At 36.7% G+C, this 27470-nt stretch overlaps 1 protein-coding gene across 1 annotated transcript; it reads right to left on the bottom strand.

Moving 5' to 3' along the window:
• Positions 1–5313: 5313 nt before the first annotated feature.
• Positions 5314–25555, bottom strand: txnrd3 (thioredoxin reductase 3). Its single transcript, XM_079841747.1, has 16 exons — positions 25244–25555; positions 23127–23187; positions 21485–21594; positions 14827–14934; positions 14227–14299; positions 14026–14145; positions 13362–13504; positions 12788–12903; positions 11437–11662; positions 11184–11276; positions 9671–9747; positions 8544–8700; positions 8307–8414; positions 8093–8188; positions 7192–7326; positions 5314–6592 (listed from the first exon to the last, which is right to left on the bottom strand). The coding sequence occupies exons 1-16, from the start codon at positions 25358–25360 to the stop codon at positions 6530–6532; spliced, it is 1803 nt and encodes a 600-aa protein (XP_079697873.1). The 5' UTR covers positions 25361–25555; the 3' UTR covers positions 5314–6529.
• Positions 25556–27470: the final 1915 nt, after the last annotated feature.

Genomic DNA, 27470 nt, shown 5'->3' with positions numbered 1-27470 from the left:
TTTGCGGATTGGATTAAAATATCTGGATTAAGTTATCTGAGATTACTGCACGTTCTTGTGTTCCCTGAAGAGGGCAGATACTCAAAACCACGATCAGCAATGCAGCGATTGGCTGGGGGCAAGACAGCAACGTAATGTTAAAATTAAAATTATAATATATTCCTTCACAAATAAATCTCTCAATCAAGTGGCTGTGTGTATAGTACTATACACAACATTATAGTTTTATAATATTATTTTCAAATACTCATTTTTATATGATTTTTATATTATTATTATTTAAAATTATTATTGCCCCAGGTTCAGTAATGAACTCTTGAAATAAAGTAGCAGTGGCTGGGACAGATTTTAAGTATGCAACCTAATCCTGTTTACATGAAATAAACCTCTCATGAGCAGGTTTGAGTTTCCGGACCTGTTGCTATGACAGCAAGTCCATGGGCCAGTTGCATAAACTAAGCCATTATGTTAAGACAGTGTCTTAAGATCTAGTATGAGCCACTAGCAGTTAGGCAAGTGGCATTCAGTCTTACTTTTCTTTTCAAATTAAGCCAGTCTATGTTTTTATGTAACTGATTTAAAAAAAATTATGAACAGTCTTAAAGAAAAAAATGTATGTCTAACTTGTAAGACTAGTCTTAATGGTTTATGCAACTGGCCCCCGGATGAGCTTCGAAGAACCAAACAATCCAAGATCATGCCAAATCGGCAACAATCAAGTCCAGCTAACTGAGTTAGCCACATACGAAGAACAGACCCCTGATAGCGACAGGGTCTCATCCTGTGGTTCCACTTTCCCTGAAGTGCTTGGAGAGACACCGCACCGGACCATGAGACACCGGAAAATGCCCTGGAACTGGTCTGCAGTTGGATGTTTATTCCATCCCCCTAAAAACCACACACACACACACACACACACACACACTTACTTACTTAAGAAATAGTTCACACAAAAATTAAAATGAGCTGATAATGTATTCACCCTAAGGCCATCCAATATGTATATGTCATATAAACATAGATATACATGTCATATCTTGGCCAGCAGAGTTTCATATTTGGGTGAACTAGAACTGCACAATTCTGGATGAATCACGATTTTTTGCTGTAATCCTACTTGTCAAAGGTTTTAATAGAAATAGCAGAATAATTGTTATTTAAGAATAAGATGATGTAGGTGTTTGAATTAATATTCTTTTTACAATTAATCATGCAGCTCTTCCTTTAATACAGATATTGCCTCTTTTCAGATTATATTTTGATATCTGAAATCCGTACCTGATGCTCGAATTCGAGCTCTGAAATCGTAGTTGTTCAGAATCATCAACTTCCCACTGTCACCTCTTTGTCTGGGAAACCTTCAATCTGTGATAAAAGTTAGCTAGCCAACTAACTTAACTTAAGTTAACTAACGTTAAGAGTCACAATATGTCAGTCGCCTGTCATAAAAGTCTTTCAAAAATATATAGATGAATATTTCGATTTCAGGAAATTTTATTTATAATATAAAATATAATATAAGCTAAAACTATAATATAAATCATGTCAACTCATGTCTCAACTATCACAGCTAAGTAGCGACATAGCTATTTTAGTCTGACTCTGGTGACCAACTAACGTCACTACTAATTATATAATAATATAACGACCAAATACAACCAGAAACAAATGTTCAGTCTTACTTGTGAAAGGTAATTCCCCGAGAACTGTTTCCAATTGTGCGGTGATTTGTACAGCCCCGAGCAGCACACGAAGCAGGCATTTTTCTCAATTCCTGTTATTAGAGTTATTGGAAAGTTGCCCTCCGCAATATGGCGGCGTCGTTGACGTGCGGTCCAGCGGCCAATAGGGCGTCTATGTATTTATTATGTCTATGGTTCAGATGAGTTAATGTGTAATCCACCTCCTCCTGGTATGAGCACAATGTACAGTGCCATTCATTTATAAGAATACAAATTTTACAGAATAATAAAAAAAGATGATAAAAAAACGACCCCTTTACTACTTTCGAATGATGATGGGAAATATATTTAAATAGACAGTTAATAAATAGTTAAATATTCGAAATGGTTATTAACCTCTAAAAGTACTACTACCATAGTTACAAACAGATTGTTAAAAGTATTTGTAATCACAATTTATTTTATATTTTAATTTATAATTTAAAATATAAGTATCTTAATAGTAATCTATATAACCATCTTAATAATAAAGTTTATACTTTTAAATCAAGGAATTAAAGTGCCAACTCACAGTGACTGTGTGTGTGTGTGTGTTTGTATATTGATCACAGTTTATGAGGTTTCCCGGGAACCATTACAATAGGATGATGGTGTCAGGAATTACTCAGTGTTTAATGACTTTCATTGCACAACTACAGTTCATACAGTGGAATCTAAAAGTCTGACACCACTTATCTAGAAGCTTCTATTTTATAATTTACACATTTCTCATATTTTTACCATATTCTAAAACAAGTTTGTTCTCATGCTGGAGAGCTTAAAAGTTCAAACAAATCCAGATCACATGCCTTTACTATGTCCTGGATATATATACTATATGTACTAAAAATGTATTAATAAATATAAATAAATGAATAAAATGTTTTTCCAAAGATATATTAGTTTTATAAGAAAAATTTTTTTTTATTAAATAATATATATATATATAATGTATTATTTAATTAAATTTGTATTATTTTTTTTCTTATAAAACTAATATATCTTTGGAAAAACATTTTATTCATTTATTTATTTATTTGAACCTTATTATTTATTTATTTTTCACCCGGACCTGTTTGATCAATTTGATTGATTGAAGGTTCTTCAAGGCAAATGAATCAACCAAAGATGACATGAGGTTGCTTCTCTAGACTTTATGAATATATTTTAAACCAATATACATTACAATTATGTAATATATCTGTAACATGTTCTCTGGTTTGTTTCTTGTTTTTGGACTTTTATTTTGAAGCTCGTTCACGTCCTGTGTTAATTCCTGTTTAACTTCTATGGTTACCCTTGTTTGTGGCCATGATTGATTACCCTCACCTGTTCCTAGTTAGCCTCTCAGTGTTTGGTGTTGTGTTCGGTTGTTTTTCCCGCCTTGTCCAGTGTCTGGATTCAGGTTTTTTTTTGGCCTACATGTTTGTGCCTGGATTTACTTTTTCATTTTTGTTAATAAATGTGTTTTCTCCCTCACTACTGAAAAATCAGGCGTAATGAGTCCACAGCAGGCTGGATTTAATTAACTAGAGCACCATTATATAAAACCAAAGAGAAGAGACACCAACTCTCTCCTTTAGATTCACACACATTCTCTCTCTCACACACACACACACACACACACACACACACACACACTTATCTCTGCTTAGGTGTGTTTGATCCGTCGGCCTGTGATTATTCACTCACTGAACGGAACGCATGAAAATGAGGCGTTTCATCATCATTTTCTCGGGTCTGTGGTGTTTATTGTCCGAGATGATTACGGCTGCACTTCACAGGCACAGGTGTGCCGTCTGTCCAGGAATTGAATGAGTGTTTCAAGCCATTGCATGTGTGTGAATATTCATGCACTGTCATCAAAAGGACGAGCTGAACGGAATTAAACGTCATGTGTTTGTAGTGGCCTAAACAGATTCTGTACATAACGGCTGATTCCTGTTGAAGGAAATTGAGCTTCAGACATTTCCCGTTTATAAAGAGTCTCCAGCCAATCAGATGCTGTCATTCGAGCCAGATGCACGTTTCTACAATAATCCAATCATCTAAAAATATCTTAAGAACAATAAGTTAGTTCAATATACAGAGAAAGAAACTTCAGTCTGAGACAAATGTTCTTGGCCCCCAAATTAAGACTCAAACTAGGAAAGCAACAGGACAGCAAGACAATAGCTTTCTTAAAATGATAAACAATTCCTCATTTTGCTGAGTTACATTAAATGAAATAAGATAAATAAGCTTTTAAATTTCAGTAAATCCTCTTAAAGCTGCTTTTAGATATTATTCATTAATGAAATCACTGGAAAAAAACCATTGCAGAGCTAATGTCATAACCAACATGAAACCATACACAAAACATCTTTATATTCTGGTCAATAGATATGAAATAGAGACATGTGTTTATTTTCACTTAAAATATATAAATGTATTGTATTGCTTTCCCTTTCAAGTAAAACATATTGAAGGGATAGTTCACCCAAAAATGAAAATTGTCATCATTTACTCCCCCTCAAGTTGTTCCAAACCTGTATGAGTTTCTTTGTTCTGCTGAACACAAAAGATGATATTTTGAAGAATGTGTGTAACAAAGCATATAAAGCAACCATTGACCATAGTATTTTTATTCCCTTCTATGGTAGTCAATGGTTGCTTGGATCTGCTCGGTTACAAACATTCTTCAAAATATCATATTTTGTGTTCAGCAGAACAAAAACTTATACAGGTTTGGAACAACTTGAGGGTGAGTAAATGACACAATTTTCATTTTTGGGTGAACTATCCCTTTAACCTGTTAACTGTCACCCCCCTTTATGAAAATATACATGAAAATGCATTATCCAAACTTAAATATTTGCAAGTCAAGAATGCTTTGGAATATAGACATAAGTTTGGTCTCATTTTTAAAGAAGACAGTCAGCAGATAATGGCTCAAGTGGAATAACTTCAAAAAGAAAAAAGTATGAAAGTTAAAATTTACTGTAAATCAAATGTACTGTACTAAATATTTTATATAAAATATATGTTACAAAATAATTTGAACTCTAAAATTACTATAAAATCAAAGCCAAATGTCTATCCAATCTGTGTTCCAAATTTGAAGTTGACATCACAAAAATTGAAATTCCATTGATTTTTTTTATGCAGTCTCCTGTAACAAATGTATATATTTTTGTCCAAATATCACAAAACAGTTGGCAGATACAGAACCGTGAAACTCAGACCTTTCCGACGATATGCGTTTTGTCAAGATTAGAAAAAGTTATTCAAGTTTTTAAAATAAATGCTGTAATATGAAACATGACAACGCATTTAAAGAATTTAGAGTACCGTTACCATGGTAACACAAAATCCGATTTCAAAAAGGTTTTCAAAGGATGAATCTGGAGTTCGTAAGCGTTCAAATGATATATAGTTTGTCAACATTAGATCATGATAAATATTGGATATAATAGTTTTAAACATGCAGTGGCGAATCGGCCCACCGGTGGGCCAGTGACAGCTAACAGGTTTTAGGTTATAGTTATAAAAAGGTACAATTACAGTGACAAACTGTTAAAAGAACGCATAACCAACTTGATTTTTTTTTTTTAAATGTTCGTTTTAGGTTGGTTTTATATGGCACTCAGATTAATGCATGTTTTGGATACATTAGTGTAAAGAGACCTGTGAGAAAATGAGGTTGTGTACATGGTTTTATTAAAGTTCATGAACAGAGATACTATGTAAATATTGTACAGTCAACAGGTGCTGAACTTTGACCCTTAAACACAATCCTTAGAAAGCAAAAGGGAGTGAATAACATGAGACCGACGGACGTCAAATAATCCAGAAAGCGAATAAACAGCAAACGTCAAAACAAATAGACATGCATTTATTTTTGAAAGAAACCTCAGAACAGACACATGGAATCCAGTGATGTAAATATATATATTTATAAAAATACGAACAGACAATTTATTGAGATTTCTAAGTGCTTTAACGGGCATCACAAACTATAAACAAGTTTGCGATTTCATCTTAGTGACGCCCGTTAGTTTAAATACTTTCACGAGGAAGCATCTACATGCTGCATTTGGTTTGCGCTTCGATCACGTTTCTTAGTAACTCTGCAACTAAATCAGAAAATAATGAGAGCGGGAAGTGAAATCCCTCTTTCTAGAATCCTGATGGGGAATGTTGACGAGCAACTGATGACAAACCCACTATTAAATATAGAAAAATAGTCTTCTACAACCAAACGAAAGGAAAGTACGCAGCCCTTGCGAGTCTGAATGCCGCAGATCAGTCAGTCCAGAGTGCGCATGTTAACATGGATTCACCTATTTAAAGTCCAAGTGCAGAAGAAATCAGTCATAACCCGCCACTGAACGTGGGTTAGGGGATAAAACGTCACAGAGCACCGCGTGCGCATGAAAGAAAAGACAATCACAGACGCATCTGGTGCATTTCTGACTTGGACAAGGATTTTGAGCAGAGTAACCCCGCTGTCTAACAGGCTGTCAATCACCATTCCTCTCCCAATCATTGGTCTCTATGGCAAGTGAAGCCCCGCCTCTGAAGGGCTGTCGTGTCTTATTGCGCCGCCCCCTCCAGCACACATGGGAATGACCACATGGTTTGTAAAGGGTGAAGGGGAACGAGACACAAAAGCCTTCTGTAAGCAGGGAAACATCATGATGTTCTACCTCTAGATTCCTAGAAAGAGACTCGAGTGTGTTAATGCCGAGAGGAGAGGGATAAACCACCAGAATAAACTAGTAGTTTAAACGAGAACTGACAGCCTATTAAACGAGCAGGGTTTAACCTCAGCAGCCCGACTGAGTGATGTCACCGCCGGAGCTTTTGGTGACCTCCATCGTAGTGAATATCTGAAACAAATGAAGGGAAGGGCATGTTATGATCATGTGCTTAAATAAGACCATGACATGAGAGGACCAATTATGCTCTTTTCCATGTTCATCATTCTTTAGTGTGCAATGTTGAGGATTAAAAAGCTTTGCAAAGTAACAAAAAGTCCCGTGGGAGTTATTCTCTATATCAGTGTCACTGTTTCTGAACTCCCTGAAACGCCTCCATTGTAGTCTTGAGTTCTCTTCCGAGAACAAATGTCACAATATTCCTCATTTAAATGATTCCTGCCCAAGGCATACTCAGAATAAAGGGCAAGGCCTGGTGAAGTTAGTTAGTAGTGTGTTGAAACTGGCAGTTATGGTAAGGGGCTTGACCAATCACAACACACTGCTCCAGCTGACCAATCAGAGCACAGTGTGCTTTTCTGAAGGAGGGGCTTAATGGAGACTAAACAGAGCATTACTGACAGACTGGGAAGAGAGGAGCTGCAACTGGAGAAAAATAATGTTTTGTTTGAACATTCAAATCATGAAAACCTGTTCTAGCAGTGCCCAAAAACAAACTTTGAAAACGAGAATAATAGGTCCTCTTTAAGTAGTAGTCAAAGAAAACACACCTCAGCACAGGTGGGGTGTATCCCAATGGTGTTGTCCAGCTGATCTTTGGTTATCCCACATTTCATAGCTGCTCCGAAGCCCTGTGTGACCTCTCCAGCATTAGGACCCAGATAGTGAAAGCCAATCACACGGTCCTGCACACACACAAACACACAACACGTGAGTTACAGGACTGCACACTACTGATAGAAAGCAATCAAATGCATTTCATTCAAAAAATGCTTTTTTAAATCCGTCACTGTTTGTTAGAAACATGCCTGTAAAATGAAGTGAAGCTCAAGTTTTTTACAGGATGCACAAATTGTTGTTCATTGTTTGTTCACGGATGCAACTTTTGTTTTTAAAATGTATTCGTTAAATACTAAAATTAAGATGAACAAATGCTATAGAAACCAGTTACACAGTGTGGAATAAAGTAGTTTCTCACAATTACGAGATATAAACTCAGAATTGAGAATAGTTGCAATGCAATAAAAAGTTTCTACCATCCTTTTTTTTTTGGTTTTGTGGCATAAACAAACTTCCAGCTTAATAAGTATAATTTTTAATAATTACAGCATTTATTAATATTTTCAAGCTTTTATTTTTATATTTTGACTTAATTTTAGTAATTTTATGTGGTTGTCATTTTTATTTATCTTGACTTTTTTTTTTACGTTTTAGTAATTTCAGTACATCAGTGACCTTGTTTCAATTAGTTTCCAAGGCAACATTTGTTTATTTTGTTTAGTTTTCACTCCAATCTTTGTATTTAACACTGGTAGAAGCACTTCACAGTTAGTTTGTTCAACTAAGGTAAATTAAACCTTATTGTAAAGTGTATAATCATATAATGGAATCAGTTTGATAAAGAAGTAAAAAAGCAAAGTCAACATTCATAGAGGATGCTGACGGTCTTACGTTGTCAAGTTTATTGCAGATGATCTTGGCGTAGCACTTGTTGTTATCTCGGCTGGGAACGGTGAACTCCAGAGGCCAGAACAAACTGTGATAGATCTGCAGAGACAGGCATGCATCATTACAGCAATCACCAGTACTCATTAAAACCACACATCATCATCATCATCAGGCATTATTTATATTTCCAGTCTGACGTCAGCTTGTGAACACACACCTCGAGGTTCTCCTGTCCGTAGATCTCCAGCGCCTTCTCCTCTGAGTGACCACAGCTGCCGTATTCCATAGGAGTGAAGACAGTGGTGGGAACGTTCACATAATCGCACTGTTACACACAAACACACGTCGCAGCGTGAGGAGAAGGGTTCGTCACAGAAAACAGTCTTATAATAAGACTTTAGTCTTCCTGGAAAATCTACAGGAGACGACAGCGATGATAATATCTAGGCCAGACCTTCAAAGATGCTCCAGAGTACAGTCGGCGAGCCAGAAGTCTCCCGGCCTGAATGGCCACAGGCGTGAGCTCCCACTTCCCCTCCAGGATGTCTCCAATGGCATAGATGTGAGGAATGTTGGTCTGCTCCTCATCATTCACTGGAATCTTCCCGTTCCTGGATGGAGGAACAGAAAATGTCTCAAAATGGTTCATAATGACTCCCTAATGACCCACATGTGAAATATGGAGTCACATTAAATATCCATTTCACACTTGGTTCTGGTGCTTGATCCGAATCCGATTACTTTCACTTTTGTGGAAATGTTTGTGTCATGAGTAGCATGGACTGCGGTAAAACTATGTATTTTACAATTATTTTTCCTCAAACTGAATCAGATCCTTGAATCAATATTTGTATTAAATATCCTAAAATTCATTAAAAAAAGCAGTTTGTTTAGAGGATAAATAAAACTTGAGATATTTGCTCTCTGTATAGAAAAGTTTCAAAAATGTTTCAGACACATTACATCATTACTTCACTTGTGCAATTTAGGAAAAGTCAGAAAGGAGTGTTACTGTAACATGCACAATGACCTTAAATCCTGTATGGTCATAAACACACCACGCACATTACAAAACTGAAATGAGCAGTTCATTTAAAACCACGAGTTGTAAATCAGCTCAGCGAGTCACTCATACAGAGGAACCATAAAAGAGCCATGCATCACTCTCATATGTGTGTTGGTCATATGGAATCATATGACTGCTTGAGAATGGATCTAAAACCTCTGCGCTGCACTAATCCCTTAGACGGACTCTAACCACACACACTAGTTTGTGAGAGAATTAATATTCCCGTTGCCCATGCTTTTCAATGGAAGTACTTTGCTTGACTTATCCCACCCGTCATGCCACAGTGTGTTCTGTAAACACTCAACATGTCACTGAGGTCAGACGCTGGAAACGCTTCCAAGTTCCCAGAGGAAATACTGCTGATTCACCATGACACTCCAAATCCCGCCTCCCCTACTCACTCTGGCCCCGCCCCCTCAAATGCTAGTGACAACAAGGACTTTGTTATGGGTTGGGGGAAGGACTATGAGGGCAGATGACCAAAATAAACCTTTCAAAAGAAAGAGACATACTTGGCATTGACTTTAACTCCAGCCTTATCCAGACCGATCTTTCCTGTACAGGCGTCACGACCCACTGCGATCAACACCTGAGAGAGACGCACACACACATCAACATTAGCAACATGAAAGGAATGTGACCACGCCAATTACCACTGAAACAAAGTGAATCCGCCGTCGGTTACAAAACGACAACAAAATGAAGCAAAGCATTGTTTATATGGAGAAAACTCCACCCACAGGAATTACGTCAACAGATGACCAGAAGTTCATTTACCTTGAACTGTATTCAGACCTCACACTCTTAGACAACCATACATCTCAAATTAAGGTTTATACTGAATAATTAATGCAAGTGCTTTAGCAAAAACACTTGCTTTTAAACCTTCTGTAACTACAATCTTGTTCCAGCTGCTCATATTTCCCAATGACTTTTAAGCAAATGGTGTCACAGATGTCATAGGAGCAGTTCACCACATTAACTATGGACTAGGGATGTGCAACTTAGAATTTTTTTTTTTAAAAAGTGTATATCTGCAGCAAAACAAAAGTCATTTAATTATAACCAACGCATGCAAAATCTGCGGTTTCTCTGTGGTGCTTGCGGCGGCTTCAGTCAAATGTCCACTCGGAAGATGAATAAGGTGAGGGAGGATTTTGAAAGGCTACACAACTTTTCTGTTTTCTTCCGTTATGTGAAACTAGTATAACAATGAAGCTTGCTTAGGCTTCTTAGACTACCGGTTATGAGGGACAATACAGTATGAAATTTTAAAGGAGAAACAGGAGAAACATTATGAAGGAAACTTACTTTACACTTGAACAGTTGCTATATCAACATCCTGACAATAAGAAAATACGGTTAAATAATGTATAGTTGTCAGTACACGTCAAGCTTTTCTTGCGATTTTGCCGTCATGTGTACAGATACTTTTCATACACGCAAGTGGTTGCCGTGGTAACAATACCTTAACGTGCTGACTTATATGGATTAGCTTTTATTTAAGGAAATCTGTTTATAATAGGACCAATAAGTTCAAAACTTATAGCCTGCGCTGCCCATTGACTCAGTTGATTTGAATAAATATATCTATAATGGCTAACGTTGCTTAAGGGAACTCAAGTTTAATACGATGATCATAATGCAAGGAAAGCACGTCGCATGTATCCGATTAAAACGGTATCTGATCAGCTATTTTTAGCGCCATTCACTATGGGATTTGACTATTCATAGATAAAGAGTAGTTTCAAATGGATTGCATTTACAGGCTGTCTCCAGGTGGCGGGGGTTAGACTAGTCGGTTACAAAATTTCTGTTTAAACGGACATGGACATGATCCACTAAAATTTAATTTCATTCCAGTGAAGAGAACGCAAAATGTTTGATAGTTAAAACAAAAGGCTCTCACTTGGATTGAAACAGAGCCAAAGATAACAGACAAGATAAAATCAGATGTCCTGTAATGATATCTGAACGGAATTTCATTTTTTGGCCAATGGAAAGGCACACAGGCATGACACTCACAGTGTTGAATTCCCCTTCATAGATTTCGTCACTCTCGGTTGATTTGGCCGTCACTTTAAGTCGGCCTGGAGTTCCAGCTTCCAGCTCCTCGATCTGTGGAAAAACAAATCACTGTGATGCTTTATGACCACAATAAATGTGTGTGTATAGAGCCCATGATTATCATACTCCTAAAGAGCATTACAACCGCAGCTGCGATAGATAATGCATCATTTCAGATTTCAGTAATATTTAACAGCACACATGCACCAACCTTGGTCGGAACAAACTTCCTGAGGAATTTGACCCCATGTGTCTCCATGTAATCTCCCGCACGGTTGGCCATGTCCTGGTCGAATCCTCGCAGCAGAATGGAGCGAACCATGACGGTCACGTCCAGCCCCAAACCGGCCAGGAAACCCCCACACTCCAGAGCGACATACGACGCCCCGACAACAAGAGTCTTCCCGGGACAGTAGGACAACGAAAATAGGTCATCACTGTGAAGAACGAACAAAACCGATAAGGAAGCAACGTAGACAGATCAAGTTTCCCTCCCATGTAGACAAAAGTCAATATGCTCAACACAGAGGCTGGAGTCTTGCTAAACACCTGCGGTCCACTTCCTCATCAGATAAAAAGATTAATAAACCATCAGGAAATCTCAGAGTCATAAAAATTCATAAAATAATGCCATAAAAATGGTGAACACCACTATGCCGTACTGACTTATCCATTTAGTTTGTCTTTTAATTTTTCAGGATTCATTTTATTTCTCCATTTTCATCTTTCTGGACTAAACGAAATGTCTCTAATTGAAAAATGTGAGAAAAACAAAACAAAAAAACCCCAACATTTTTAGGGCCCTATAAATGTTTTTTTCCACCTACAAATTCTGTTTTCCAAATTCCATTGTAAAGATTAAATTTAATTTCAACACTCATAAAGTATTTGTACCCAGTTGAATTCATATAACATTAACTTATTACTATTAACGGTTTTAATTTATCAGAAATGTATAAAGAATTTTTCTGGATTTATAATTGTGTACACATTTATAAATTAAAAACTCTGGTAATCAAATGAAGGCATCAAACATTTAATCTTTTAAAATGTAAAATCAAATGAAAATTAAACAATTCCTTTTATTTTTTTCATTCATTCAAACAGACTTCATTAAAATTGTCTTTTTCGCAATTTAATATTTACAGAGAATTGAAATTCATATTGCGAATTGAATTGATCTACTTTTGATATATTCATCCAAAACTGACCAAATTCCACATTATACAACTCCATTTTTATGACTGATTCCATGTAGCAGAAATCATAGACCCCTACATGTACTTTGTGCCATTTTTTTAAATAAGCAACATGATCCACCTTGATCATTTTCCACGTTTATGCCACTCATATCAGAGCTACAGAAGGAAACTCTCCTCTTACTTTACACGTCATTCAAGGAAAGCGTTATTTCCCTTGGTGACTGAGAATGAATCAGCTTTAGATCAATAAATCCTGTAAATAAGTCAGCACGGCGCCTGTAACGACCCCCTGAGGTCCAGCTGCGTTTAACCGGCTCTCCAGAGGAAGTTTACCGCAGTGAGCTCAGAGTCTCAGTTCACCTGGTTATGCAGTACTCTTTGTCTCCCGGGATGCCCAGGTAACGAGGCCGCTCTCCCGTCGCCAGAATAAACTTAGCCGCTGTGTAGAACGTCTCTTTACCACGCTTGTTTGTGGCCTGTTGGGAGGAGTCAACAAAAAAATAAGTAAGATGAGGGCAGCTTTAGGCATACTGTGAGTGACTTGAACTGCAATATGCAACTTCTCATCTCTTATACTACTGGCATTTAAATCAATGTAAAAGAAAAGCCTTAAATGACATTGGAGGGCTGATGTTTCTGTCTGTTTAAGGCATATTTTTTCCATGTTCTGCTGCCACAAGGAGGAATGAACTACCCTTCACACTGAAATTATCTCAAAATGAACATCTACTTTTAGTCCCCCAAAAGTGAACTAAGTGGAAAAGAATCCAGTTCTCTTTGCATTCGCATTACACCTGGAATCTGTAGTGAAGCCAGCCCTACTTTTGGTACATTTTAGCGGTGTCCTAGAAAACAGCTTTGCATTTTCAATGCATATTGTAGTGACTACGGTGAAAGCTTCAGAACAACTGGCTCGCTGGATCAAAACACTTACCTTGATCTTGTGTGGCTCCACAAACTCAGCGTAGGCGTTGACGTAATTGACGTTTTTGTCTCGTAGGGAAACTCTGTAGCCCCAGTTCAATGAACCGATGTAGTTATTCACCGCAGTCCTCATTGTCTCCCAGTTGTGAGTCACTTTAATATAACAATATTTGATTAGAAAGTGAAACAGAAGAAATCTGCATTGAGTAAAAGTGGACATGCTTGAAAGCAAAAACGCTACAACACATTGAATGTCGTAATTATCACTTGTCCTGTGTATTAGGAAGTTCTCTGGTGTTAAATCATCCATTAACAATTATTTCATTAAAAAGTTATAACTGAGGACCCTCAAAATAGTCTTTTAAACCATTACAAGATACATTCACATGGTTGCAGTCATTTAAAACATTTAATACAATTAATAATCTACTAAAATGCTTCCAGAGAAAGAGGAAACCAATCTGCAACTGAAATGTCTTCAGAGTAGAAAACACAAAATTGCATCACAACTTTTACCACTCATGGAAAACGGAGGCATGAAGAACTAACGTTTCTGTACATTATCAAAACAGGCACTTTTTAAAATGTGTAATTCCTGTCTGTAATCCAGATCATAGAGCCAGTGTATCATGTGCAGCTTCATATTCCCAGCCGTGTGGGATGTTACGACTGACCTTGATCACTGAACTCCCAGCCGAACCTGCGGGCGTCCGCCATGGCTGTTCCCAGCAGGGCCGTCTGATGCATCAGTTTCTTAGGAATACAGCCCACATTCACACACGTGCCGCCCAGACCTGGAGAGAGACCTCGTATTATCATCTTATAATAAGTAATTTTTGTTTATATACTTCCATGTTTGACTCTGGTATTCTTACCCCAGGTTGCGCCCTTTGGTGTGGGAACAACATAATCCAGAACCATGACCTTCTTGCCCAAGGCAGCTGCTTCCTGTTTGGGCAGGAAGGGGATGTGTTAAAATCATGTGCAAAACCCACAGAACTGCCCATGCTTTCCCACAGAGTTTGGCTAAATGAAACTTTCCAGGTTAAATTCTGTATCAGGGCTTTATATGTACTATCAATATACGGAATATTTAATTTTAATGATGATTTTGCTGGCAACATAAAATTAAGCAAGCTAAATATTGTGTAATTAGATAGTTTTGTTCAATTCTGTGAATCATTTTAAACTCTTATTAGTTATTACTAGGTATTGCATACAACAAATATTTCATTTAGTGGAAAAACTGCCTGAAGTAGACGCATCTTGATCTGCATTTTAATTTTCTCAAGTCAAAAGGCTAAAATATCATTTCTTTTAGCTATAACAAGATCTAATACAGGGTGAATCCATGTAACTTGAGCCTCAGTTTGAGGTGACAAGTGTCCCCAATGACCTGACTCAGACACACACATACAGTATTTAGACAGCATTATAGATGAAGGATCTTTCTGCCTCGGTGTAATTTAACTCACCTTTGAACATGCCAGACCGCCAGAACCGCCGCCGATGACGATGAGATCATAGTCGTACGCCTCACTCTCTTCACCCAACAGCTTCTGCAGGACGCCATCTTTGTGTGCCTGTTACCACAACAACCAGCCAATCATTAGGAGCATAAAAACAACGCTGATAACAGCCACCGTGAAGAGGCACTTGTGCATTATTCAGCTCCATTACCAAAGGTCTTTCCCACAGAGCTGCTTTACAATCCACTGTGAAAGGGCTTTTATAGACAGCTGACAGATCTACAGACAGATACATCACTGATAGAAAGAGGCACGATGATCAGACGTTTCATATGTAGATCCCAAGAGTAGCCCTCCGATGGGGTAACCAACATATTCAACAACTAAATAAATGAAATAACAGTTGATAGTACAAAACTAGGGCTGTGCCGATAGCCCTATACAAAGCCAAAGTCCTCATAAAAAAGGCTCCAAAACAAAGTCCCACAAAACGGCTTATGTGCATCCCAGTTGCAGAATGGCACTTAAGGATGCTACCAACATGCTGGAATGCTCTGAGAAGGTGATCTCAATCATTTTAAAAATTAATTTGAGGCAGTCGGCTAAAGGCCTATAAAGTGCAATAGTCAGTTCCGGAAGTAAAAACTCCATTCATTTTCTCCATAAGGCAATAGATTTTTATCAATAACTTTGAAACCTTTAAAGACAGACCTAATGAGAGCTACGAGGCTGTTCATTGATGGTATTTGCTTCTGTTTAAGCTGTCAGCCCGCATTATTTCAGCTTAATTTTAAAATAATCATGTTTACCAGTGGAATTCCTGTCGAAAAACTACAGTACCTATGATGCTGTACAGAAAATTACACCAATCAGAGTTGGAAAAAACAACAACATGCACACAAAACATCTTGTTAGCACCACCCACTCCCATGAAGCACTGCAAATTACATAATCGAGGCAATCTCTATAGTCTCAAAGTACTTAAATGTTTGTGTACATATATATGCATATTTTGCAATAAACTTAAATATAATGTTTTAAAATAAATATCTCCAAAATTTGTAAATGAGGAGTTTTATATATTTAAATCAATTATGCTGTGGGATTGTAGTTCTTTCCCCTCACTAAAGCCGTTAAGTACAAAGTCATGTACTTTTGTCCGATTTTCATATACTTTTTTGCTTCAAATCAAAGTTTGTAATGTTATGATTCACCTCGTAGCTGACTGGCTTGGTTCATGGCTCATAACAAAAATCATGGCAAGACTTTTTCAAATCACAATAGCCGCGTTTTCACCGCAGGAACTTTCCCCAGGAACTAGGGACTTTGGGGTGGTACTCCAAAGGGGTGGTACTGTGTAGAGCCCGACCGATAAAGGATTTTTAAGGCCGATACCGATACAAATATTTGGTCACTTAAAAATCCGATATTCCGATATATCAGCCGATATATATAAAAAATAAAAAAATAAAATAACAGAAACGCGTAAAAAAACACAAACAGATTTCCCTTATACATTAGTTATTTGTAGTTATTCATGATCCCTCAGCCTCTCTAAAATAATATGATAATGCAGTTTAAAAATAAACTTGTTTGTTTTATTGTCACAACAGAACAGAGGAACATAAAATATATTAAAGTTCTGATAAATAAAATGTATAAAAATACAAACTTAAGATATGAAACTTAAAGTCGTTTGGACGAAAACACAATAGGCTAACAAAAACAAAAAATCACAGTTACCAGTATTAATAGATGTGGTAAGCTTTATAAATATAACTTTTAGCAAGACTGGAAAAAAAAATATTCAGTTAAGTTCTAGAAGTTCTGATAAATAACAACAACAGCAAAACATAAACTATATACAGTATAAATATGAGCCACCTTATAATTACAATGTCAACTTGCTTATCCCTTTACATGCACTTTTAATTCTATCCATCAAGCTACCACAAACCATTTTCAATCATCATTTGCTGCCTGCCTTCTAAAATCTACTAACGTTACCGATGATGACTCGTGTAATCCATTATTTGACTCGTTAATGCGGCGTCTGAACGAAGTCACGCACTTTCGTTCACTCTTCACGAGCCTAACTTACGATTTACAATGCAGAGACTGGAACTACAAATATACTAGTTATAAATACAGTAATCATTACTTTATTTAGGCAGAATAAGTTTGTTGTGTTTTTCAAGGCGCATTAATGTTAGCGGTCTCCCACTGATAGCCATGGCATTAGCTAGCTTTGTGGTTAGCGTCTATGATAAGTTATAATTTAGAAATATGTATACTTTTTCAAAATAACGGGCAGGGGAGAGATGATACGTCTCATGATGTCAAACTGTCAGACTATTAAAGAAATACATCTTATTCAGTCACATTGTCCGAGCCCGAGGTAAAATAAGTCAGTCAACTGTAACCTAGCGTAATTACCAGCTCTCTTGGCTTACATGTAACAGCAAAACTGGACTTGGCAGTTACAAATTGTGTCATGTTATTTGAGTTAAGAGAACTGATGGGGATGTTCTTTTAACTGTTATTCAATTCAAGCAATGTATGTCTCGTTGCCAACTTGCATGCATTTCGCGGATGATCTGTGTTGTGAATGCAGAGCTCAGAGCGCTGAAGCTCAGCATGACTCTGCTGGATCTGGATCAGCTGGTGGTGTTGCCAGCCGGCACGTTGTAGAGCGCCCTCTGGTGGACAAACTATGAAACGCCAACACTCAATGTGTTTGAGAGGTGTTTCGTCCGGTTTTTTTATTTTTTAAAAAATATTCATTTATCGGCCATCATAAATGCCGATACCGATAGTTTGGAAAAAGCCTAATATCGGCCGATAATATCGGCCCGCCGATATATCGGTCGGGCTCTAGTACTGTGTTTCGACCGCAGGAACCAGGGTCTAAATGAAGTTCCGGGTAAATATTTCCCCCTCCAAACGGCCCTGCTCGCAAGGTAGTACTTTTTCAAAGTTCAGGAACTTTCGGGGGTGGGACTAGACAATGCTGATTGGTTGACTCCACGCAGCATTTTATTTCAACCAGCATTTTTAAAAGTCTTGCGAGGTTCGTTCTGCGTTCAGTAAATATCAGTCTTGCTCCTTCTGTCCGATGGCGCGCGTTGTCTCAGCAATCGCACGGTCAATGACCGTAATAGCTGATTATAACATACGTTGTCTTATTTTAAATCTAGCTTTATAAGCAGAATACGCTTTAGTATCAGTGCTAGTCTCTTTTCTGCCGTTTTGTTCATTACCTCTTTAGAAAACTAATACATAACTAGAAAAAACAGCACTGCTTGAATCTCCTCCATACTTGTTAGTGGTGGAGACAAACTTGTTATTGATGCAGCAAAATGATTACTGTCCATCAGTGACTGGGAGGAGCAGCCGTGCACAGTCCCACGTCTCCGGACTAATTTGTCTAATCTTCACGGTACTTCAGACCACAGTGGAAACGCAGACAGTAGCAGGTCTGGGGAAAAAAAAAGTTCCTGGTACAAATTGTTCGGTGTAATTTCGGTGGAAACGGGGCTAAAGAGAGAAATTAAATGGAAAAAAATACTTCCGCAATCAGCGCCACTGAAAAAGGGAGTGGGCGCTAATGCACTAAACTGGGAACAAACTGTACAAGAAATCACAAATGCGAAAGTAAGTTGATATGGTTGAAAAATCATAAACAATTCATAACTGCTTAAGCCCTGCAGTTATATACACTGAAAGCACTTTGTTTTATTGATATTAATGCGTTTTTGTTTTCCACTATTTGTATTTTGTTTTAAAGCAATTCATGCATTTAGCAGACGCTTTTATCCAAAGCGACTTACAGTGCACTTGAAAAATACTTAAAAATGGCATTATTTCAATGTATTATTAATTTTAATATTTTAACCAGTACTTTTGTACAAAATTAAATAAATAAAAAGTATATGAAAAGTAGTAAAACGTTTTTAAATCGGCAGCAAGATATTATTGATAAATAATATTGTGAGGTCTATGGAAATTCCCAGCCTTAATAATTACAGTGGTTGCATAATTCCAATTGAAACTAGTGAGAAGGTTGTTTCAGAGTGAAACCAACACATTTTAGAATGAAACTGAAAGTTCTGCCCTGAATCAATGAAGGCAGCAATTTTGTTAATTAGATGGGAAAAATACCTTCTAGCAGACACGGAACAGTCAGAAATGTTTTAATGGCCCTTTAATTACCTGTACTTATTCTCATAATCTTCTACAACAGCTAAAATGAAAGGGTGTGTAGGTGCAGCAGAAAGTTCACTAACTGCCCATGACAGTGAAGTTAAGCGAGAACCGCTTCAGACTGTAAAACCAGCACACTGTACACTAAACACTGCACTGCATGTTATTACCCACAAAACTGTGTTGGAACAGTATGCATGAAATTATGCTTTTTAGCAAATGTAGTAGATCATTTGGGAATTCGTCATTCTATGAAGTTTTTAAAAAGACATTTAAAAGTTAACAGTTTACTTGAGGAAATATACATTTTATGTTTGTGAATTAACAACAATTAACAAAACTAATTTCTCTGGCGTCTTTGGTCTGTACAGACATTCATGAACACTAGGGGTGTAACTATACACTTGTGTCACGATTCTGAACTCACGATGCAATATGTATCGCAATATTTTAAGCTAAAAAAAGTTAGTTTTTATTATTATAATAAATAATATTATTGCATCATTGTCAGGACCCAAAAATATTCTTATATTCAACATTATATACTAGTTTTTAATGTAGAAATGTCACTGAAACTCCGTAAACTTTATTTTTTTCCCCCTCATGCAGTCCATTTTCAGATGATTAATGCAATCACAGTTCTAATCGCAAGAGTGCTAAATGACTATTCCCAAACTGTAAATGTTTGGCTCATCCAAAAATTTTAATTCTGCATTTACTCACTTGTTTTTGCGCATCACGCAATCAATGAACGCCCATGTTTATGATTACAGTATGTGCGTCTTTGTGAATCAGTTCATATAAAGCCATCGTGTCGCTTCACAAGACAAAAATATCTTCATTTATTAAGATAAAAATATCTTCATTTATGTTTGGAAGTGAAACAAAACGGCATGAGGGTGAGTGAGTACTTGACAACTTAAATTTTGGGGTGAATTATACCTTATAAATCCAGCAAGTTGGATAAAACGAACTATACCGCAAATCATATCGTTTACATCAACGATACATGTCGTCACATTTTTATATTGCGATATATCAATTAACAATTACATCGTTACACCCCTAATGAACACTTCTGCACCTGTGCAGTATTTCAGAGTAAACTAATCAAACTATGGTTGGCTTTACAGTAGGGGTGTCGAAATTAATCGTTTCTTCGATGCATTGCGATGCAGACAAGGACGATTTGGTATCGGCTCCGTAATAGATCATAACCGGTTATATTGTAGTCTACTGACGCTTTTCTGCCATCATTTGTCACGTACGTGCGTTGTTGCGGTAGCATACAATGGCAGAGGGAGGCGAGATGCGAGTGCGAGTAATTAAAAATGCTCCAACTACTATAAAAGCAGACATCTGGGCACATTTCGGCTTTTATGAACAACCTGGTAAGCACATACGCTGTGTGTAAATCATGTCACGCACAAATAAAATGTGCATGGGGTAATAATACCACTAACTTGAGAAACCACGTCAGCCGTTTACATCGTGAGCTGTTAACGCCTCTCAGTGCCAAGGTGGACCCAGCTAAGGCCAAAAATAGATCAAATTACATCAGCGTTAGAGTTCTTAAAGGGCCTGTTTACACCTGGTCACATCATGCATTTTTACAGATCAGATATCTATCCGATTTATCAAACAGATTTCATTTACATTTGGTCACATAGATGTATCTCCGCAAAACGGATATAAATCTGATCTCCAATTGCCGCACTATAAGCAGATTTAATGGAGTTCACGTCACCAAAAAACAAGTTAATCATTATTAATCATCAGCTAATTTAAAAATCAAAGACCGCAATAGGAGAGAGCGCGGCAACAGCACCGGTAAGATCATTCGGTTTCTTTACTTTTAATGATTGTATGTTGAGCACCTGCAACTTGATTTCGGTTTTATTTGCGGTAGTTTGTGCGCTGGCTTGATGAAGAGATACGCAGCTGCTCGTCTGCCGCGATGCGTGCTCCAGTAGCGCTGTCATATCTGGCTAGGTCATTTAGCCCATAACGCTCTCACACGTGTATTTTTTAGCATTGTAGGTAGGAGTAAAATGTTTCAACAACTAGATGCATTTAGACATTAGCTTTCACTGTAATGCGGCCAGACCAGCTCCTGAAGTGGCTTTTAGTATAGTGTGTATTTGTTCTAAACGCTCCTGTTGTCTTCTGTGCCCAGACTTGAGTTTTGTTTGATACATTCAAAAAGCGCATTTTCTTTGAGCAGGTAAAATTAAAGGTTCAGTTCATATAACTGACTGACAAAATTATTTACATGAGGATGCTGTGCATCGTGATATCGAACTGAAGGCATGATAATCGTAATCGAACCGTGAGACCAGGGTAGGTTCAAACCTCTACATGGACAGAATAAATAATGCACAGACATTATGAAAAGAGACATAAGTCTGGCCGGCGAGAGCAAGTAAGAACACATGCAGAGATCAGACAGAAGAATCAGTACCTTCATGGTGTTGTCACAGCCTCCGATGTGTTTCTTGTTGATGAAGACGTTGGGGACTGTTTTCTGCCCGGTCATCTCATGCAGCAAGTCCTGGTAGTTGGTTCCATCCTCTAAAACACATCAGACATGATCATTCAGGATCTCACCGCTCATATTTCACATCTACACCACATGGGCAGCCCTCCAACATGGATAATCTAATCGGGTTCGGAACTGGCACTGCACGCCTGCTTCTGAAACTAATGTTTGGCTCCAAGCTCCAAAGCAGCTAATAAGGTTAAAAGCTTTTCAGCAGAGAATCCATTTATCAGTGTGATGCTACTAGCATGAGAAGAACAGCTGTGCATGTACAGTGAGATAAAGGCAAGCATGAGACATGAATGAGACATGGTGGGGCGAGTTTGTAACACTGCAGTTGGAGTGACTCAGCAGGTCTGAACACTTAAACATTAACTTCAGAGCAATGTTCAGAGAGTACATGCACAAGCACTTCAGTACATTTGTCAATGGGGCGAGTCAATGAGGTAGTAAAACTACAGTAACCTTAAACATGGATGTTACATAATCACAGCATGCTTGACATGCATATGCAGTAATCTTGTATATCAGAAAGAACTTCAGGTAAAAATGTTCAGCAAAACAAAGTAAACATTGCTTTAAATATGTAGTGGACAACTAGTACACTAATCTCAGAACTGGCATCCGCAGAAATCATTGAAAAATATTCAGACTCAAATAACCTCAACAGTTTTATAATTTAGCCCAATTGTTGTTGAAGTTGAATAGTCCAGATTAGGGCAGCACAATTAATCTAATTTCTAATCGTGATTACAATTACGGATGCCACAATTACAACAAATTTGCAACTGTGCTTAAGATTTGTGACTTTCTATAGGTTAAGGGTTTTTCCATTGTTTTAGTTAATATAACATAATAGCAAGCATTATTTTAAAACTTTTTTACCCTTTCTTTTATTTTTTTAAGAAATCAAACCAATGTATAGTTTACATTTGAGGCTTATTGTTAAAGAAAAGCAATAAAAGGTTTGCAGGAAGAATGTTTTCAGCTTATTTGCATATAAAAATATAGCATTCAGTTGCTTCAAACAATGGTATAAAGCTCTTCAAAACATCATTCAATGTAAATTGTGATAAATGTAATTAATAAAATCGCAATTACAATTTCAAAAGGGAATAATCAACAATTATGATTTGTCATAATTGTGCTGCCCTAGTCCTGATGGATAAATAAATGCATACAGAGTAGGGTGCAAAAATACTTAATTCACATTGTCTTTTTGTAATCACTATTCTCTTGAATTACTAAAACTTGTTTAATTTTTTTAATACAATGCCAGCTTCTTTGGTTATTTTGATGGCATAAACCATACTTGAGTAATTGCAAATTAGAAAATAAAAGATATTAAAGACACATGTTTCTTAAAAATTAAACAAAAAGATGTTTGACAGACAATGAGCTCTGATTTCCACCAATATGTACATGTGGAAATAATCTGAGATTTGATCATGGACTGAAGAAGAATAGAAAAGGCAGTAACTAGTACTTCCTCCATGTACTTCATTTCACTCTCAGAAAGGAGTTATTATAAAACATCACTGATCCATAGTGATTGTTCTCTTACCCATCAGGTCCAGCTCTAAGGTATTACACTTGACATTCAGCTCTTTAAAGAGATCCTTCACCTGAAAACACAGAAATCCCTGCATGTTAGTCATTTGACAAGACTCAAACATGACATTTAGCAGCGGTTTAGCAGAAAAAGAGCCATTTAAATACATGCAATTACATAACACATGGTACATAAACTACATCCGTGAAGTACTTTCATGTTATGTACAAAAATATAATTGAGTAGTTGTGGTAAATACAGTTTTATCTATAACTACATTGTACCTAATAATTCATAACCTGCTGGTTTAATTGCAGTTAGGCCTGTCGCAATAATCAATATATCGCACAATATATGTACATGACCTGAATAATTTTGTGATACAATATATCGCCCATTATGTTCACATGATAATGAATGTCATCAACATTTTACTCGATTGTGTTGTCATCTTGAATGTTTTCCGTGATGGAGGCGAAAGTGGTTCTCGGGCAGTTTCTTCATACACAGAGCGGTTATCGACAGGTGAAAAAAAGGCAACATTTGAGGTGTTATAGTGTTTTCCAGACAACTACTGACAGTTTGGAAAAATAAGCCCAAATGGACTCGATTTCAAAGCCGCGATCCCCTGTTCCGGTGCACTTATAAATGTCAACGCAGAATGACGAGTGTTAAAGCCATTTCACGAGGGAAAATGTTACTATTTATTCAATTTTTTTAATATTTTATTTAGGATAATATATATTTTTTCCCTTAATTTCCATGATCTAAAGAATTAAAAGGTTGTCATTTGAAAGTGTGTAGGTCTACTTGCATTATTATGCTGTTATATTAGGATTATATATTCAGTGGCATAAAATAGTCTTAAAATGACAATAATATCATTTATCGCAATTATTTCTGGGATGATATATCGTGAAACAAAAAGTAGTTATCATGAAAGGCCTAATTGCGGTTCCATCAGTAGTTTATTCAGAACTCAAAGTGTCAGATCAAACCATCAGACATGATTTACAGAGAAAAACCAGCACATTCGCCTGGCTGAACAGAGTCTCTGTGAATCTTAAAATAATTACTACAGAATCCCAGTAAAACAGCAATTAGTCCTTTCATGGACTTCGAACGTCACATCACTTCAACACACACTTGCCTGGCTCGGTCTAGAGATGCACGATATCACAGAATCATATCTTTTACATTAGCGAAGTGTCATTATCCTCAGCCATTAATGGATACTTAATTGTGAATGTTCATTTCCACCCATTCTGTTTCTTTTGCCTTTTTTTACATTAACTAAAAGTAATATTGCTGGATTACAGGATGGATTTAACCCTTTAAAAGCTTGATTTTTTTGTAGAAATGTTTTCTTATTAGAGATTAGAACTTTAAACATTTTTGTATTTAAAAATATTTGTCTATAGGAGATTAAAAAAAAACTAATGTCCTATATTTCTCACTGTACAGTATAAATGCTCTGATCCTAAAAATCACTATGAACATGACATTGACAAACTATTGGTTTTAGTTTAGAACATAAAAACATAGGATTTCATTTCAACCATAACATGGAAATGTAAAATCATCTAGAAATGTAATATTTTGTATCATTAATAAATGATTTAACCATATGAATTTGCAATATATTTTCCAGCAAATTAGACTAGTTTAGAAACGTGTGAACAAAATAATTTAACTTTATTAAAATGTTGCTTTAAAACAAAGACCAAACACAGCAGAATAAACAGAACAGATACAAAATTAAAGGGACAGTTCACCCACAAATGAACAATCTGTCATCATTTACATCACAAGGGAAGATATTTTGAAGAAATATCCATATTGACTTCAATAGTGTGAAAGTCAATAAGGCCCTACAACTATTGGGTTACCAACATCCCTCAAAATATCTTCTTTTGTATTCAGCAGAACAAAGAAAGTTATACAGGTTTGGAACAACTTTGAGGGAAAGTAAATGTTGAACTATCAACTGTTTTGGGGTGAACTATCCCTTTAAGAACCTTAAGAACTAAATAGACACTTAGCTTCTTTGACAAACCTTCTTAACGTTACATGACAGGACTGTTTTGAGGAGATGTTAGTTATGTTTAAGAGGACGGATCTTCACTCACCTTGACGCAGAAAGGACAGAAGCTCTTACTGAACACCAGCACTTGATTGGAATCGATCAGCTCTTTGATTTTCAATCGGATCTGCTCGCGACCCGCGTCATTCTCGATGGGCGGCATGATGATCAATAACCGGTCACGGATCAATATTCCGCTCTTTTCCTGCTACCTGAGTCGATGATTATGATTAAAGTGAAGCTTAAACTCAAAATAAACTCATGATGTGAGATTAACTAACATGATAAATAAGATTAAAATCACTCGTCAGTAGACATTATTGCAACTTCATCTCGCGCCGCCGCCGAATGACGCTATGGCGCGCGCGCGCGCCTCTTACATAAGACCCCACGAGTCTGACCCGCACACGCCTGAGTGAAAATCAACCCACATCTCCACTTGATTTCATCCACATGTTGTCTGTAACAATTTATAAAGTAAAATAAACGCGGAAACAGTTAGATAAAACTGATTTCAAAGGAATGTGAATTCTTCTAACTCAGAACAAATACATCGATGATTTATTGAAACATATTATAGCCTACTATGATTTACTATCTAATGTAAAACTTTCTAAAAGCAACCAGGCAGTATTTTAGACGCCTCACAGATAAAACTGATTTCAAAGGAATGTGAATTCTTCTAACTCAGAACAAATACATCGATGATTTATTGAAACATAATATACTATGATTTACTATCTAATGTAAAACTTTCTAAAAGCAACCAGGCAGTATTTTAGACGCCTCACAGTGTTTGACACAGACACGTGCGCCACCTGGTGACTGAAACTGGAGATCTGCAACTAATTCACAACGGATTTGCATAAAATTCACTAGTTAAGACTAAACTAATTTGAATTCAATCGACGCTATGTTTGACTTTATAGTAGTTTGTGTTGTGTAGTTGTTAAGTTGTGCTGTATTTCTAGTGTGGTCTATGTCAAATAACCGCTAGATGGCGCAAGTGCTACATATATAGCAAATTCTATTTGAACATTTGTTTTTTAAATATCAATATTTGTGTATATAAAAATCAAAATCAGTCAAAATCAGGACTCACATATACATTATTAATTATTGCTATTTACCAAAGTGAAAAATAATTAAGTCAGAGTAAAATAAAACAATACAATTGCTCAAATGGACGAATGGGAAATAGAATTATGTAGAGACCAAACATGTGAAACAATTATTTTAACATTTTTAAAAAATAATCATTTTTGCTTTTTACAGTTTGCTGAAATATTCAGCAATAGGTACATTTTCAAAAGAATAAATATTCGATGTAGTTTCTAAATTATTATTATTTAAAAAAAAAAAACTTATTTAACTTATATATTGAACTTATTTGATTTAAATTAGGAAAATAGGATCACACTGCATATTCAACACAGTTATCCGGGAAATATTCCTGTCATTGCATAACATGCCATAAAGATTTTGAAGACCAATAACCATTAAAATGAGCAATAATAATATTACAGCGCATGAATCTTCTGCCCAAAACAAGGCCACTGAGCGGATGAACGATCAGTGATTTGACAGAGTTCTGAGGCTGTAAACGATGGTTTATGGTCTGTGTTAGATAAGCAGGTCGAGCTGTTGATCATCAGCACTCTTCTCATCTCACAGCTGCAGACTTTGAGTTCACTGTCAGATCAGATCAACAGGGTTTTATTGAATGACGTTCCCTCTTTTGTTCAAAGGCAAACACACTAGAGATTCAAACAGAAGACAAACTATTCTTCGGCAAACAATGACTCTCAGTCGTACTGAATACTCAGATGAACTGGTTTATTGTGGCAAATCTGGATCTATTATACTATATGTCTAATTAGTTTTAGAAATGTTGCAAGCAATGAATATACGGGTGTTTTGAAAGAGAAATGTCAGTTATTCATTATTAATATATATGCTTTCACTGCATCTGATTTGAAATATTTCAACAGTGAGAACAAAAAATGAGCTGAAATGAGATTTGTTTGTTTTATATCTAAACATATACATTACTGCATAGATACACTATATTGCCAAAAGTTTTGGGACGCCTGCTTTTACATGCACATGAACTTTAATGACATCCCAATCTTAGGGTTTAATATGGAGTTGGCCCACCCTTTGCAGCTCTAACAGCTTCAACTCTTCTGGTTTAGGACTGTGTTTCTAGGAATTTTTTCTTCTAGAAGCGCATTTGTGAGGTCAGGCACTGATGTTGGACGAGGAGGCCTGGC

The sequence above is a fragment of the Gobio gobio genome (assembly GCF_949357685.1).
Source record: "Gobio gobio genome assembly, chromosome: 17".
In the NCBI taxonomy this organism is placed as follows: domain Eukaryota; kingdom Metazoa; phylum Chordata; class Actinopteri; order Cypriniformes; family Gobionidae; genus Gobio; species Gobio gobio.
This window is presented reverse-complemented; position numbering and strand designations above follow the sequence as displayed.

Bases quoted from the DNA above. Each gene is read 5' to 3' on its own strand.
- txnrd3 (XM_079841747.1), bottom strand. From the start codon at position 25,360: ATGCCGCCCATCGAGAATGACGCGGGTCGCGAGCAGATCCGATTGAAA. The intron at 14,300-14,826 runs GTGAGTTAAATT...CTGCCCAAACAG, and splicing joins GCGGTCTGGCATGTTCAAAG to GAAGCAGCTGCCTTGGGCAA. The intron at 11,663-12,787 runs GTGAACTGAGAC...CGTTCTTCACAG, and splicing joins AAAGAGTACTGCATAACCAG to TGATGACCTATTTTCGTTGT.